Source organism: Eublepharis macularius, chromosome 5, assembly GCF_028583425.1.
Source record: "Eublepharis macularius isolate TG4126 chromosome 5, MPM_Emac_v1.0, whole genome shotgun sequence".
NCBI classification, from domain to species: domain Eukaryota; kingdom Metazoa; phylum Chordata; class Lepidosauria; order Squamata; family Eublepharidae; genus Eublepharis; species Eublepharis macularius.
The window spans coordinates 40,585,065-40,600,866 of NC_072794.1; the positions used below are offsets into that span (position 1 = coordinate 40,585,065).

The 15,802-nt window shown below is 42.5% G+C and overlaps 1 protein-coding gene across 4 annotated transcripts in view; it reads right to left on the reverse strand.

Annotated features, from left to right (window-relative positions):
• Positions 1-15,802, reverse strand: part of KCNT2 (potassium sodium-activated channel subfamily T member 2) — a 305,206-nt gene that overhangs the window by 132,488 nt on the left and 156,916 nt on the right. For all 4 annotated transcript variants that reach the window (XM_054981909.1, XM_054981907.1, XM_054981906.1 and 1 more), the window contains 2 exons: positions 14,960-15,043; positions 10,534-10,628 (listed from right to left, as the gene is read on the reverse strand). In XM_054981909.1, the coding sequence (XP_054837884.1) occupies positions 10,534-10,628; positions 14,960-15,043 (179 nt within the window). The remainder of the gene's footprint in view (positions 1-10,533; positions 10,629-14,959; positions 15,044-15,802) is intronic.

Here is a 15,802-nt window from a genome sequence, read left to right on the forward strand (position 1 = left end):
GTTTGGGCAGTAGAGAAAAGTGAGGCATCCATCCTCTCCATTTCCATAATTATAAGAGTAGGTTCATATTCCCTGGAAATGTTCTGCTCTGCCCCTTCTGCAGAAAATAAATGTGCTCATTTTTCCAGTTCAACACTTTCCATTATCCAGTCATCTGACCTTAATAATAACATAATAATAACATTCGATTTATATACCGCCCTTCAGGACAACTTAATGCCCACTCAGAGCGGTTTACAAAGTGTTACTATTATTACCCCACAACAATCACCCTGTGAGGTGGGTGGGGCTAAGAGAGCTCAAGAGAACTGTGACTCGCCCAAGGTCACCCAGCTGGCTTTGTGGAGGAGTGGGGAATCAAACCCGGCTCTCCAGATTAGAGTCCCGTGCTCTTAACCACTACACCAAACTGGCTCTTGTTCAGTGATGCAATTCATTTAAAATATCCATTATCAAGAATGTACAAATACTATAAATTAACAAAATTCCTTCAAAGGCCAGGATCTATCCTTGCCAGCTTTAATGGCCAATCTTTCTGTAGTATAAATGTTTATCCACACAAAGGATCAAGGTAATCAGATCTTCTGGTGAAGACTTGATAAAACAACCAAGGGATGGGCAATAATTTCTTCTTTAACTTCATTATAATAATTACAAAATAACAGTACACAGGCTGCAGTCTCCAATTATCTGGCACCACAGGGACAAAACGATCATTTAAAGGAATTTGCTTAAGCTACCCTTGATTACTGCTGATGGTAAAAAAATTGCAACTTGCCAAAGCAAAAGATCTTCTATATTTAGGCCCAGATATGAAAAGTTCAGAGTTGTTAAACAGTAAAAAAAATAGATTTAAAGTTAGAGGGAAAGAAAAATCGGCATGCCCAAGTGTACATATTCTGATAGTTTATACTGCAAACTAACTAGTGCCCTGGCCTTTTCGAAATCTTAATAGTGCTGGAATAGAGAACCAAGCAAAATTAATTTCCTGAGTTATTACTTTCTTCTATGTACTCCTACAGGCATCCTCAATCACTAAACACGCAGAATACAAGGAGGGGTCTCTGGCACAAATAGTGAACCAAAATTTATGACTGCTATCCTAGCAATGGCTGCAAATGAGCATATCCCCACTTCAAGACTCATAACTACTTCAATCACTCATTCAGAAGTCCCAGAATAGCTCTGAGAGGTCTCTATATTTGGATTACATCCATCAAGGCAAATAGGAACTCCATAAAGTAACCGAGACACCACTTTGGTCCTATCAGCCTGAATCACAGTGGGAATAAATTATCTCCCTTTAGAGTAATAAACCAAATAACTGCAGATACAGTCTGGCTTTCACTTGTGCCCATTGTGCACATCTAATATGTTTCTACCTATCTCTCAGTTCTTGGAGCCAAGTTATTTTTCAAATGTGGGAGAACAGGGAAACCTTTAGTAGTTAACAACTTTGGCATTAGATGTTACAAAAGGGGGATCCCATGAATACCCTTGTTTCCTCCCCTCTTACTTTGGCTGTGTGGGCCAAACCAGTTTGGTGTAGTGGTTAACAGGGGTGGGACTCTAATCTGGAGAACTGGGTTTGATTCCCCACTCCTCCGCTGGAAACAGCCTGGGTGCCCTTGGGTCAGTCACAACTCTCTCAGAGTTCTCTCAGTTCCACCCACCTCACTGGGTGATTGTTGTGAGGATAATAATAACACACTTTGTAAACCACTCTGAGTAAGCATTAAGTTGTCCTGAAGGGCAGTATATAAATTGAATGTTATTATTATATGTTGTTATTATTATTATTCCTTCAATTTGTTCTGGTTCCACATCTGCTGTTAGCAGTCAGACCCAACCAACATGCTAGAAGGGCAGCTTATGAATATGAAATATCATAAGCCCCTCCCTCATGTGCCATAAGAACAAAACATTGCCTGGCCAGGCAAAACAGATACCAGCCTCCTGCTTGGAGACTAGAAAGTTACCACAATGTGAGTCACAAATGGGCTGATTGACTAGCTGCCCCCAAACCCCAGAGAGCAGAGAGCAAAGGCTTCCTGAGACACCTCCCTGCCTAATCCTATCAACAACTTATCTAAACAAGGGTTATTCAGCAAATCTGATAGCCTCCCTATCTGATAGTTATCAGATCATCAAGCAATATTTTTACCTATCGTACAACCCCAATGGTCATGTCACACCTTTCCCAATTTATTGTCTCATCTCTGGAGACAGCCAGTAAGCTATTGTCTTTGGAAGCAAGATGTCAGTTTTGCCCCGGATACATTGTGCTCTATAATCGGGCTTCCCAGCCATGTTTTCAGTGTGTGTGTGTTCCAAAACCACGTATGCACCCTCAGATATGTCTGAGCCCTCCCCTCTTCTCTCCATAAAGTGCTGGATGTCTTTGCTGCTCCCTCACAGACCTATTCTCCTTCTTCAAGGCTGGTAACTATAGTCCTCCCTAAAGCTGTTTTCCCATTTCCTCACTGTTTTCCCAGTTAGCCCTCTGTGTACGCTGTGTGTGTGTTCTCTGTGTGTTTTCTCTTTTTGCTTTGTTAATTAAAAAAAAAACATTCCTGTTGAACACCAACCTGTTTACTTGAGAGTTTTCTAATGGAATTATCCTGATATAAATTGGTGGAAGATCTCACAGTTACCCCCACTTGCAGCATCTCCTTGTGTGGTAATTCCCTCAACTCACAAGGAGACCCCTTTAGGGTAACACATGCTTGGTCATCTTCCCACCACAGTCTCCCATCTACTGACTGTTCTTTTCCCCTATAATGTTTTTGTACTGGTTTTCAGAGACCATTAAAACACCATCAAAAGTTTTATTTTTTAAAAGATATGTGCATGTGGTGCTGTTACTTAGGAAGAGGGGGAGCTGCTCCCCACCTTTTTCAGCTTTTCATATTTTTCTGCAAACCTGGAAATTTCACTCGGTATGCAAAAATCTCTACCTTGGCCCCATGTGGGTACCTCTTGCAGTAAGCCGCAGTACTGCGGCCCAAGCTCTGCTCACAACCTGAGTTTGATCCTGGCAGAAGTCGGGTTCAGGTAGCCAGCTCAAGGTTGACTCAGGCTTCCATCCTTCCAAGGTCAATAAAATGAGTACCCAGTTTCCTGGGGGTAAAGTGTAGATGACTGGGGAAGACAATGGCAAACCACCCTGTAACAAAAAAGTCTGCCAAGAAAACATTGTGATGCGACATCCTCGCATGGGTCAATAATGACTCATTGCTTGCACAGGGGACTACCTTTACCTTTTTACTGAGTTGTTTATATAATCAGAAGTGAAATACCTAATTACCAAAAGTACCCTAGTTTATCATACTATATTTGACAGTTAAATCAGTGGATCATACCAGATTGGCCCAGGGAGGCTCACCTGGTATCAACCAGAGCCAGGGCGTTCTCTGTCTTGGTGCCTACCTGGTGGAACTCTCTGTTGAGATCTGGGCCCAGTGCGATTTATTATCCCTTTGCTGGGCCTGTAAGACAGAGATATTCCGCCAAGCATATAGCTGATGCTGAGGCAGGGACAAGCCTTCTAGCCGGTCCCCTGTTGTGGGGAGCAATGCAACCCCCTGCTCTGATTCTCACCGGTTAATCTATCAGCTCATCTGGTTATCTCCTCCACCGTTTGGAGTGTGTAAGTTGGGGTCAAGAATGTATAGCTGCCATTCTGGGGTGATGTTTTACTGAACTGAACTGGTTGTATGCATGCTTTTATTGTAGTTTTAACTCTGTTGTATCCCCCCTGAGCCCACTCGTGGAGAGGGCGGAATATAAATCAAATTAAGTCAGATAGAAAAGCAGCAAAAAATGTGGGGTTTCTACACATTTAGAAGCCTCCCCAGGCATCAACAAAAATCTGATTTTGTAAATTACTCCCTTTTGCCCCTGGAAGATCATGATGAGCAATGAGAAACGGAATGTTGAGATTAGTTGAGTGTCAGATAAAGAAAAAAAGGGAGGGGAAATGGCCTGCTCGAGGTTACATTATCCTTGGGAAATAGATCTGAGTCAGGAAGATCTTTCCAGTTGTTTATCTTCCAGGTAACTAGTAATTCCTCATGGGTCCCCAACTTAAGTATTTTATACTTATAAACTGTATTAATCACCTTTCTGCCACAAAGTGCCTGTGGTGATAAGCAATTTCTAAAATCTTAGTCAACAAGTTTAAAAAGGACAAGGAAGAAAAAAAAAAGCAATAGTAGCATTTTGAAGCATCATTTCGACATTCTGTGAACAGCTGGTTCCACAGCTGTGGCATTGCCCTTCAAAAAGCTTACAGTTAGCCCCACATGATTTTACAAGGAATGTTCAGCAGGGTGTCTGCCCTAGATATCAAAGAATGAGGAGGCTCATACTTTTGCAGACCGAAAAAGGTGCTAGTACTAATCAACTAACCATACCCGGTATGGTGCCACCACCAGAGAAGTTCCACTTAATGGAATTTTCCCGGTATAATTTTGAAAAAGATGGCCTCTGGTCCACCTCAGCTTGCTGTGCTGTGAGACGAGGCTGGCTCATCCTTCCCCAGTTTCTTGGTATCCCCCATCTCCATTCTGTCTCAACTAGGGACAGCGCTGTCCTCCTGAGAATGTCAGTGTCGTTGTTTGACTTAATAGTCTGTGGGCTTACAGGGGCTGGGGTTATTTACACAAGGAATTCCCTCTCTACCAAGAGTCAAATGCTTTGTTTTTTTAAGAGATTTATTCCACTAAATGTCTAATTAAGTAGGAGGCACAGATAGTTAGTCTCTGTATCAGGCATCTGACGAAGAGAACTTGATTCTCGAAAGCTTATGCTACAATAAAGTTGGTTAGTCTTAAAGGTGCTACTGGACACTTTTTGATTTTGCTACCACAGACTAACACGGCTAACTCCTCTGCAGATAGTTAGGAAGTATCTTGCAGCAAAGAACAATATAGCTGGACTGGCTAGAAGAAAACAAACATAAGACAGTGCTAGTTAGATGGAACATACACTCCACTGAACATCCCCTTGTCTCCCTCTATTGGGTGGAGGGTGGGGGATTGGTCAGTCTTTGCCCTGTTTTTGCATAGGCTTACTGAGGCTCATTTCCCTGAGGGACTGGATAAAAACTAGACTGAAAAAGGAGCACTTTGCTGTGCATCTCTATTTACTGGATACCAAACTAGGGCGTATCCCCTGGTTCAGATCAATTACAACTGAGGGTCTTAATCTCCAGTTCCTGACACAAACCAATGCACCAATAATATTCTCAGTTATAGATCCCTGTTCATAACACCCATAACAGCAACCTTCCTAATTTTAGGGCAGTGGCATTTCATAACACTATAAGAGAAGCATGAGATTTAAAAAAAAAAAATTCTTTTTTTGTTACTGTAGAAATAATTTGGATTCAGACTGTCACTTCTACCCAAGACTATTCTGAAACTGTGGTTCAGCTGACGGCATAGCCAATGATTCATGAAAGTAGAATTCTTTTTTACTTTTCTGCAGTTTTTCCAACATACAAGTAGTAATGCAGGGAGGGACATACTTTACAGTACAGTCAAGGACAATGAGTGAAGAGGTGCTATTTTTAGACATATACCAAGTATTATGCAGATACACACACGATCCTGGCTGCCACAGTCCTTCCCCTACCCAGTACTGTCTAAAATACATAAAGGGAGATGCCGCATGCTTATGTGGTTTGACCCATTTTCAGAATTACATTTCTGGGTTCAAATATTGATAACTTCTTGCATAATTTGAGGCTCACTGGAAACTTTAACAGCACAAGTTTCCATCCTGCATGTGTCTTGAATTGCTTCATGCTTGAATGCACTATCATATAGCAGGTTTGATGCTCCATTGAAATGAAATAATAAAGATAGAAACTTCCCTTATTTAGACTTTAACTAGTAATTATGCTGCTATAAATTATGTGCATTCACATTGGGCAGTATTTAGAAAGACTTTCCCCCCACACAAGCAGTCTTTTTAAGCACATGCACAAACATAATACATGAATAGGCACTCATAGAAGCATGGCAAAAGAATACATCCCTAGCTATGGTACACTGAACATTTCTGCTAATAGAAGGCACTTCTCTCAGTGAAATGAAACTTCCCTGCCTCTCCAGTCACACTGCAGCCTATGTCTCTCCCCAAAATGATGCTCCTGAGGGAGAGGAAGGGGGAACCTGAGAAAATGCCTGCTTCCATTAATAAAATGACTGATGGGGTCTTACTCAAAGTACAGTTAGTGAAACAGTTTATAGTTCATAGCATATTATTTGAAAATATATTGTGTGCTTCAGAGTGTAGGCTTATTAAGGCCAAACGCAAATAATCGGACTAGTATATTCGACTTTTACTCTTAAATGTTGTTTTTAGTCTGCAGGATTAGATAGATAAAACTGAAAATGCATCCACATTAATTGTGGGTTTTGATGCTCAGGCAATTTGTGAGATGTTCATAAATCCCTGCCTTACGCTCAGAAATCGTACCGCTCCCACCTGAATCTCTGCCTAACCAAACCCCTAGCTTCTCAATGATTTCCCAAAAGACACTGATAATTTTTTCCTCACATAACTGTGAATATAGGAGGGGAAACTCTAGAGAAAGCACAGTCCAGAAATAGGAGGCAGACTTGGAAAAGAACATGGGACAAGATTACTAAGCCTGTAGAGACTTATAGTTACTGAGCTTCCGCCCCACACACACACCTGCCACTGGAGATTTGCAAATGGGTGTATGTGATCTTTCTACATTGCTTCACCTGCAGCTCCCTGCGCACACACACACATGCACACACACAAAAGGGACCTTTTTCTGGCCTTCCTCCACATGTGTCATAAATTAATCAATCTGAACTTGGTTCTAGAGTCCAAAGTCTGCCAGATCCCACTTGCCCAATAGTCATTAACATATAAAAGAGATGGTATTTTTTCCTTACAGGTTGTAAAGTTCACACATTTGCCTAGCTGAGGCTTTTCCCAGCCATGACATTTCTATCTGTCCCTTTGCTCACCTGCCCATCTTCCTCTCATCCATCACAAAGGTGCATAGGTTTATGAATGCTTTAGACTGGAGTAACTATGTGTAGGGCTGTACTGAATGCATACAAAGTGCTTTGAATGCTGTCAACCGGTATATACATACTAAATAATATTACTACTGCTAAATAGTTTGTTAACTCAAATTACCCTTTATGCCAATAAAGGTTGCTGTGGCTTTGTGTGAAATTACCCTTATTTCACATCCATGCTTCAGGGGCTACACTGATAAAAACTATTCTAAGCTTTCACAAAAATTCTTCTGTAAGTGCTCTATGCAGTTCAACCAGCAAATATCAAAATAGGCCTCTAACTAAATAATTCCTAGTAAAAAAAATTAATATTTTGTATAAACATAATGTCCAAGAGTCCAAAGAAGCAACAACATAAACAAGTCCCAGATCAACAGAGGCTAGTTTTCAGGCAACTGGGTGATATTTTTAATCAATGTTGCAGGCTAAAACAAACTGCTTCATTTCCTTAGCTAGCAATTGTGTTACTGGGTATTGCTGCTGCTATTTAGCTTATTTTTTTTCTTCTGAAAAGGGCAAAACAAGGTCAGAATGTAACAATGCAGAACAAGCCACTATCTGCAGATATTGAAGGCAGTCATAATTGCTGTAGGTCAACTTGCCATTTTCTGTTAGCCTTTCCTGTCAGTTACCAAACTGCAGGGTGCTCCTGAACATAACGTTCTCTCCCTAGCAATGTTCTCTAGCTTGTCAGTCACAGACTCTAGCAAGTCACAGACTCTTTTGCTCACAGCCAGTCTGAGCCTCAACAAGAAGAGGAGGCACATTTTATATTATGGGAGGAACTTCAGTGAAATGTTACAAGAGGAGACAGACCTCAATAAATAAGAAAGCATAAAGCTCATCTAAGAACACTTGATGTCATGCTTCACATAAACACAATGAGGCCACATGAAACCTCCAGTTTGTACTAGGGCTGAAATGCGTCTTTCCAAAGAATCCAGATTTAAGTCTAAGTATGCAAATGACATGGCACAACTTGTTACAATAGCTTTTACTCAAAGCAAAGACTTGGCAATTCAGCAATTCAGATTTGGCTTTCCAAGTTTCACATTGTAGCATTTGAACTTCTTTTGTTTTTTTAAGGAGAACGTGTTTCAAATCAAACTGCCTCTCAGTAACATTTCCTTGTATTCTCCAGTAAGCACAGCAGGCCTTCATGCTCACATCGCATAAAATCTTCATGTTTAACTCCGTTCCAATGCTAAGGAAGTAAAAAGAATCTTTTCCCAAATATTCGTTTTTCTAGGTGTTAGCTGATCAGCAACTTCCTTCATCGAACTAACCATCCTTGAGACATCACAGGCATGGCATTCTCTGCAGAAGGCTGAACCCTTTTCTCTAAGTACAGCAACTTTTTTACCTAAGCTGTAACACTTGCATGAAGAGGTCCCTTTACTCTCTGGACTTACAATGGCCACCTCACCCCAATTCTGCTGCATTACCAAATATGTTCCTAGATCACATATAATTAAAACTAAGTAAGTTGTAACCCAAGTATTACAATACTAGTGTTGTGGCACCTTAAAAACTAACAAATCTATTGTGGCATAAGTTGTGAGGATCCTCCCTCACTGGCACCCTCTCCTGATGGCCTGCCATCCTACCAACTCTCCAGGCAGGTGTCCTCCGGCCTCAGATGGGCAGGGAAGGGGGTTGCACCACCTTGTTCCTTCTCCTGCCCTGGGAGTAGCAGCACACTCCAGCTGTCTCTCCCTGCAAAATCTTCCTCGGCCTTCACAGGAACCTGAATTTAAAGGCCTCCCCTGGCCCCACCTCCCTGGCTCTGGCCCCAATCATCACCCCGTCTCCCTGACTGGCCCTGCTCCCAGCCTATCTGATAGGAGGGCTGGGTAGACTCTGTAGTCTCCTGGCTCTACCCCCTCCATCCCCACCTAGGGTGTGGCATTTGGTCTGCTCTCTGCCTGGCGCGCCCCTGCTGCTTCTGAACCTTCCCCAGTGGCTCCCTTGGCATCTTGGGGCCTGCGCCTGCCTGCCTTGTGCTGATGGCAACCTCCTGTGAGCCTGGATGAAGTGGAGCCATCTGGGCAACTGCAGGAGACAGGTGAGTCTGCTGAGTGGCTGCAGGCTGTTCCCCAGAGTTGTGCCTGGGCGTCAGCTGCAACTGGACTAAGGGTGAGAGAGGCCTGGAGGCCTGTAGAGGCTCCTGCAACTGAAGTACTGACAGACGCTGTGCTGCAGGACCTAAAGGGGGTGCCTGCTGCTGCAGGGCTGGTGGTGAGGGTGGACAAAAGGCCGGCATCGCCGGACATAAGTATAAGAGGGGCAGTAGCATAGTGGGAGAGCATCTGCTTGGCATGCAGAAGATCCCAGATCTGATCTCTGGCATGTCCAGTTAAAAAGGATCTGATAGTAGGTGGCTGTGACCCTGCAGAACCATTGCTACTTTGAGTGGATAATACTGACTCTGATGGACCAATCGTCTTATTCAGGATAAGACAGCTTCATGTGTAAGTTTTTGTGAGCCAGATGCCACTTCATTAGATGCAGGGCTTTTTTTCAGCCGGAACGCAGCAGAATGGCGTTTCAGCACCTCTTAAAAAAACCCATGTGACTGGTGGGTATTTGGGCCAGAAACAGCCAGGATCAGGCCACTGCCATGTGGAGGAGGGTTCCTCCATGCAGCAGCAGCCTGTTCCAGGCCGATTTGAGCCCGATCCTGGCCATTTTGGCCCCGTTTCGGCCATTTCGGGCCTTTTCAGCCCAATTCAGGCCTGAAACAGCCAGGATCATGCTGCTGCTGGGCAGAGGAGGGTTACCTCACATGGCAGCAGCCTGTTACAGGCAGATTCGGCCCCAATCTGGACCATTTTGAGCCTGTTTTGGCCATTTGGGGCCCATTTTGCCCAAAATTTGGACCCAAAACAGCCAGGATTGGGCCACTGCCAGGCAGGCGAGGGTTCCCCCACGAGGCAGCAGTGTGTTCCAGGCTGATTTGGGCCTGAATCAGGCCCCCTGTGGAGCAGGGGAGTGCCTGGCAGAGGCCCATTTCAGGCTAATGCAGGCCTGATCTGGGCCATTTAGGACCTATTTTGGCCCAATTCAGGTCCGAAATGGTGAAGATTAGGCCACTGCCAGGCATGGGAGGGTTCCCGCACATGGCAGCGGCGTGTTCCGGGCTGATTTGGGCCTGAATCAGGCCCCCTGTGGAGCGGGGGAGTGCTCCTGGGCGGCCATGACCTGTGTGATGATGTCACTTCCAGGAAGTGACATCATTACACAGTCCCAGGAGTGTGTGCGCATGCAAAGTGTGTGTGCATATGGTACCCAGTGAGTTCCACCACCTCTTTTCCCAGAAAAAAAGCCCTGATTAGATGTATGACTTCTGAACATGCCACAATAAATGTACACATATTAAAGTGCCACAAAACTCCTTGTTATTTTAAATGCAGTAGACTAACACAGCTATCTGCATGGAAATAATAGGAATGATATTACTACTTACCAAGTAAAGATAAGACACAGTAATGTAGATATTAAAATCAGAACTTGGTTAAACATTGCAGATTGTGTGCGCTGGATGGCTCTATGGAGGTCATTCTAGATCAAAAGAAACATGTACAATGTTCAGGCATCCTGTATAGGGGTCTCAACTAGTTATATATCTGCTCTGAGAATGACCCTAGAAAGCAGATCAAAAAATCTGAAAAACAGGACCATGACTAGAGAAGGATGATATTTCCAACAAACTCAGGGGAATTCCTAGTCTTGCAGAAAAATCCCAAAACATTAAATAAAAAAATCAGGGATGTCTAGGAGTATGCCAAACCCTCAACTTGCAGAGCCACTCCTGGATTTACTTAAGAACCTCAAGATTCCCAGTTGGAAACCCACTGGACCAGCTCCAGGGAAGCCTGGCAGGACAGCAGCAATAAGAAGAAATGTGGCAACAGCAGCCACTCAGTATAGGCAACTTAAAGACCCAATTCAGTCCCTTCCAACATTTGTCAGCAGTTTTGCCCACCCAGGGCAAAGGAGGGAGGTTGCAGGCGCATCCTAAGATTCCCGTAAGGTTTCCTGAGAATGCTCATTCTTGCAAGACTTTCAATGCACTTTCAATGCTCTTTAGTGATCATTTGGACCTGGGTTTTCATGTGTGAAACATAAAATCCACTTGTAAAGGATTGCTAAAGTGCACTGAAAATGCATTATTCAATGTGTGTGGAAATGGCCCTAATGGAAATGGACTGAGCATGTGCATCCTGCTGTACTGGTGTCATAAGGAGCTTTGAAGCAGGCCAATGGGGAGGTGGCTATGTTCTCTTTTTTCAGGCTGCATAGGAAAGAGAGGAGGAAGAACCAGGTGCTACCAACTTCCTCCCCTCCCCAGCTCTGAAGCCTTTTTAAAAGGCCAAAAACTGGAGAAATGACATCTGCTCTTGCTCAGATGCAACTTAAAAACAGCCAGTCTCACAACATAGCATCATAAGATCATGACCACCATTTTGGCAATTGCCTTGCAATCCCCACAAGGATTCTCAAGAACGGTTAGAAAGATGTCCAGAACTGGCTGGAGGAAAAAGAAAAATAACGGTCAACATTGTTCAGCTTTCCACTCCCAGCTGCACCAAATCAACCAATTGGCAACAGCATCTGGGGGACGGCAGACCTGGTGGCAGCATAGCAGGCAGGCAAATTACCAACTGATGCAACAATTAAGGGAGGAGGCGGGGCAAGCAATGGCAACTGCAGTGGAATCAAGGAAGGAAGGCATTGGTGGCAGTGTGGGCAGGTGAAGGAGTGAGGCAACAAGGAAGGAAGGAAGGAGGCTGGGAGAGAGTGAGAAGCAGTGACAGCAATGGTTGAGCTGGCATGGAGCCTATGGCCAGCCCCCCCCCCCAAATTAATGGACATGACTTGGTAGAGGGAACAAGGTGGTGGCAGGATGAGGTAGCCGCTGAGCACCTGCCATGTTTGGGCTGGGAGGGAGCCTGCAGCTGATTGTTCTGCTTGCAAGCTGCATATTTGATTTATACATCAACTTATTAGTTATCTTCCTATTCAAAATGACTCACAACATAACTTTTTTTTTGTTTAAAGCCATAAAACCAACTAATCAAAGCAGATCCTGCAATAAGAGAGGGATACAATAAATCACAATGAAATCAGACTAAATAAAATGAGGCAGCAGTTAAGCCAGCACAAAACACTTTGCAATTTAAGACGGCACAGCTGAAAGTTCAATTAGCTAGAAGGCCTTCTGAAATTAAAAAGAAGCCTTAACCTCACCGCAGAACTGGGCAAGGAAAAGGACAAACTACACCTCCTTAGGCAGAAAGTTATTTTATCTAAAGCATTTATTTTACTATCAAGGGGTCACCAAAAAAGTAATTGCCTATGTTCCAGCAGATCAAATGCCAGATAAGCAAGAAAGCATTGCCAAAGTGTAAAAGGTGGGGAAGAATGTTCAGGAAAATGCCATCTCTAACATACACAGACATTTGCAGTGTCATTCTAAGCAGAGTTACCTCCACATGTAAGCCCACTGACTTCAATGGGCTTCAAGGGGTATGACTCTGTTTAGATTGGCACTGTTAGAGCTCTAAGGGTAATAGCCTACACCTTGAATTGGAACTGAAAGCATTCAGGGGGACAGTATAGACATGACACAATAGAGAATAATACACATTTTGTCATCCACTCACAAGAGGACATGATCCAAAGAATTCTGCACTAGTTGTAACTTTGACAGTGCATTCAAGGGCATCCCAATAGAACAATAAAAAGAATGTTCCATAAATGCCCAGCAATTATGATCTTTATCAGAGGCCCTTCTCTTTGCGCTTCTCCTGTTCACAGACTAAACAGGTGAGTACAAGGCACTAGGCCTCTACTGGAACTCCCTCTTCTATGGAAGCCTGTCTGGTGCTAAAATATACATGCTGTTAAGAAAAGTCGCTTTTTAATTTTCTCAAGCCTATTATATTCCTCATTCCTATAGTGTTTTATTAATTGCTTTTATTATACTATTTTTATTTTACTCCACACTTTTAAAAATTGGCTTTTCCTCATTTTATATTTGCCATGTTTAGGATTTTAAGAGCTTCCTAATTTCATAACTGATGCTGCTTTAAAATTTTATTGCCGTTTTCTCTATTTTTGTTACTGTTTTGAATCATTTTTATTTTTAGAATTCATGTTATCATTTGTCAACTAGTAGATATTTCTATGAGTAAGCAAAGTCGAAATCTTTTAAATAAAGTATTAGCCCAACCCCAGCCTATCCCAATGTATAAATGACAATAGCGAGAACAGGGCTCTGAAGAAAGGGACTCACCCTCAACTGCACATTAAAACCACATATTAAAAACAGTAAGGAACTATGTGGAAAGACAAAGTATATATGTTTAAATAAATGCAGTGCTTTTTTCTGGGGAGGATGCAGGGGTTCACATACCCCTAAACATTTTGTGAATCTAACGGGAGAAAGTAAAAAATTTAAAATGTTGGAATTCCCGCTAAAACAACTCCAACTGAGAGTACCCCTAAACATTTTTTTAGAAAAAAAGCACTGAATAAATGAATAACTTTTTAAAAATTCTTTATGGTAGAACTGGTTTTTAGGTGGCAGTTCTCTACCAGAGAAGGCTGTCATGGGCAACTGCTTAAACTTACGGTATACTGTAAAACCTTCTGATGTATTGTGGCTCAAAAAAATGAGCATGTAGTTCCTTTGAACTAGGTGCCTGAGTGCACATCTACAGACTTGGCTGCCACAAACAAGAGAAAGCTTTGAGGTTTGGGTTGGGTTATGACCCAGAGTGTAAGAACAAGTATAGAGACAAAAATGCTATAATCACTGCTATTCCCATTAAATATATGAAGAACTGAAGGTAGAAAATGACAGGGGCAAAATTGCTCTAAAAGTCTGTAGTTCTACTACAGCTTTGAGTTCCAGTCATAATTTAGAACTTCCAACTGCACTATAATAATGCTGATAATGTACGACAATTGCTTACATTTTCTACTGATTTTAAAGTGCCTACACTTTGCAGAGCCCTGACTTGGATGCACAGGTGAGGCTGATCTCGTCAGATCTCAGAAGCTAAACAGGGTTGGCCTTGGCTAGTACTTGGATTGGAGACCTCTAACAAAGACCAGGGTTGCAGAGGCAGGCAATGCAAACCACCCCCTGTTAGTCTGTTGCCATGAAAACTCCGCCAGGGGTTGCCATAAGTCAGCTATGACTTCAGGGCGCTCTCCACCACCACCAAATTTTGCAGAATGTTCATTCAGTGGTACTAAGAACTTCAGTTGACAGCATCATTATTTCAAGGTTGGTCCTTTGCCTTCTGTTTCATATGTTTATGACCTCTCTTAAATTTGCCAGTTGACCAAATACATTGAAATAATTAGACCATTGCTGTTCTTTGGCCATGTCCCCATGTTCTGTTTTTCTTTTTCATTGGGTCTGAATGAGAGGGAGGCATAAAGGCCGAGTATAATGGTTATTTGCTAATATGAGTGACTTTCTAGCTATCTGGAATCAGAAAACAAGAAGACCTGTCAAAGGTATTAATGCTGGACCAATGGTTTTATTATAAACACAGACAATGCATTTCAATTCCTAAAAACCTGAATCTAATTAAACTACAGGGAGGTAAAACAGAAGGTTTAAAATTCCGACTGTGAAACAACTTCAACATGTGAAAGGCAATCCAAAAAGCAATTAAGCTGACATGCTTGGATTTAAGCCAGTTTACTCCCACCAATTTTCAGTGGCTTTGAATAGGCTTGAAATTAAAACGTGTGATTTGAGCAGAGAGTATATCAAGCTTTTATGTTCACTTATTTTTGCCCTGACTGATACTCAAAATTATAAGTAAATGTTTCTAAAAGGAATTTCTGTCTGACTACTTTGTTATACTTACAATCATATTCTCCAAAGCATGCTTGGCAAGCCAGCAATTTAAAAATACTGGAATAAATAAGTTTCTTAATGCAGGCCAAAAAATCTGAAATAAAAAGTACAGAAAGTCATTAAACCTATCTTCTAGTATTCCACAGAGAAAAACCAGTTGGGTTTTAAAAGAGCCTCATTTCTTCTCTGTGGCATTCAAAACATATTCTTCCAACCCCACTTATTACTTCCGATTACGGCTACAAGCAGAAAGGAAGTTATTAATACAATGTAAACTGTTGCTTTTGGTAGCAGAAAGCATGAGAAAGTTATCAATGTCAGAAGCTCTTCAGTAAGGAAAGAGTAATGCATCGTGTTCAACTGAAGGGTCATCCCTTTGATCTGATCCAGGGTCAATTAACTCATTACAAAGTCCTCATGTCCCCCATACATCCAGATGCGGGCGGCTAGTTCCATTCTTGGAAATTAATTCCCAGATATGCATAGGTGTGATTTGGATAGGGACCAAAATGCACAGGGAGAGGGAGCTAAAGTCTTCCCCTTATCCCATTTTTCTGGCCTGAAATGACCCTGTGGAGTCACTATTTGTCCCATCTACACCTTGTTTCAAACACTGAACTCCCAGAACATGCCTGGCTGACAGGAGTGGAGCAAACACCTGGAGGACACAGGGACTTTGGAATGTGAGAATTGGTCCCCAGTCTTTCTAACAATGAGAGCACACCATCCAAGCAACTGCCATTCCAACAAACTAATGTTGAGTTAAACATTACAGTCTCAACTCCTCCTCTTATCAGCTTTTATAGAGCACTTCAGACACTAGGGACTGTAAATAATTAAGTAAAGAAAGACA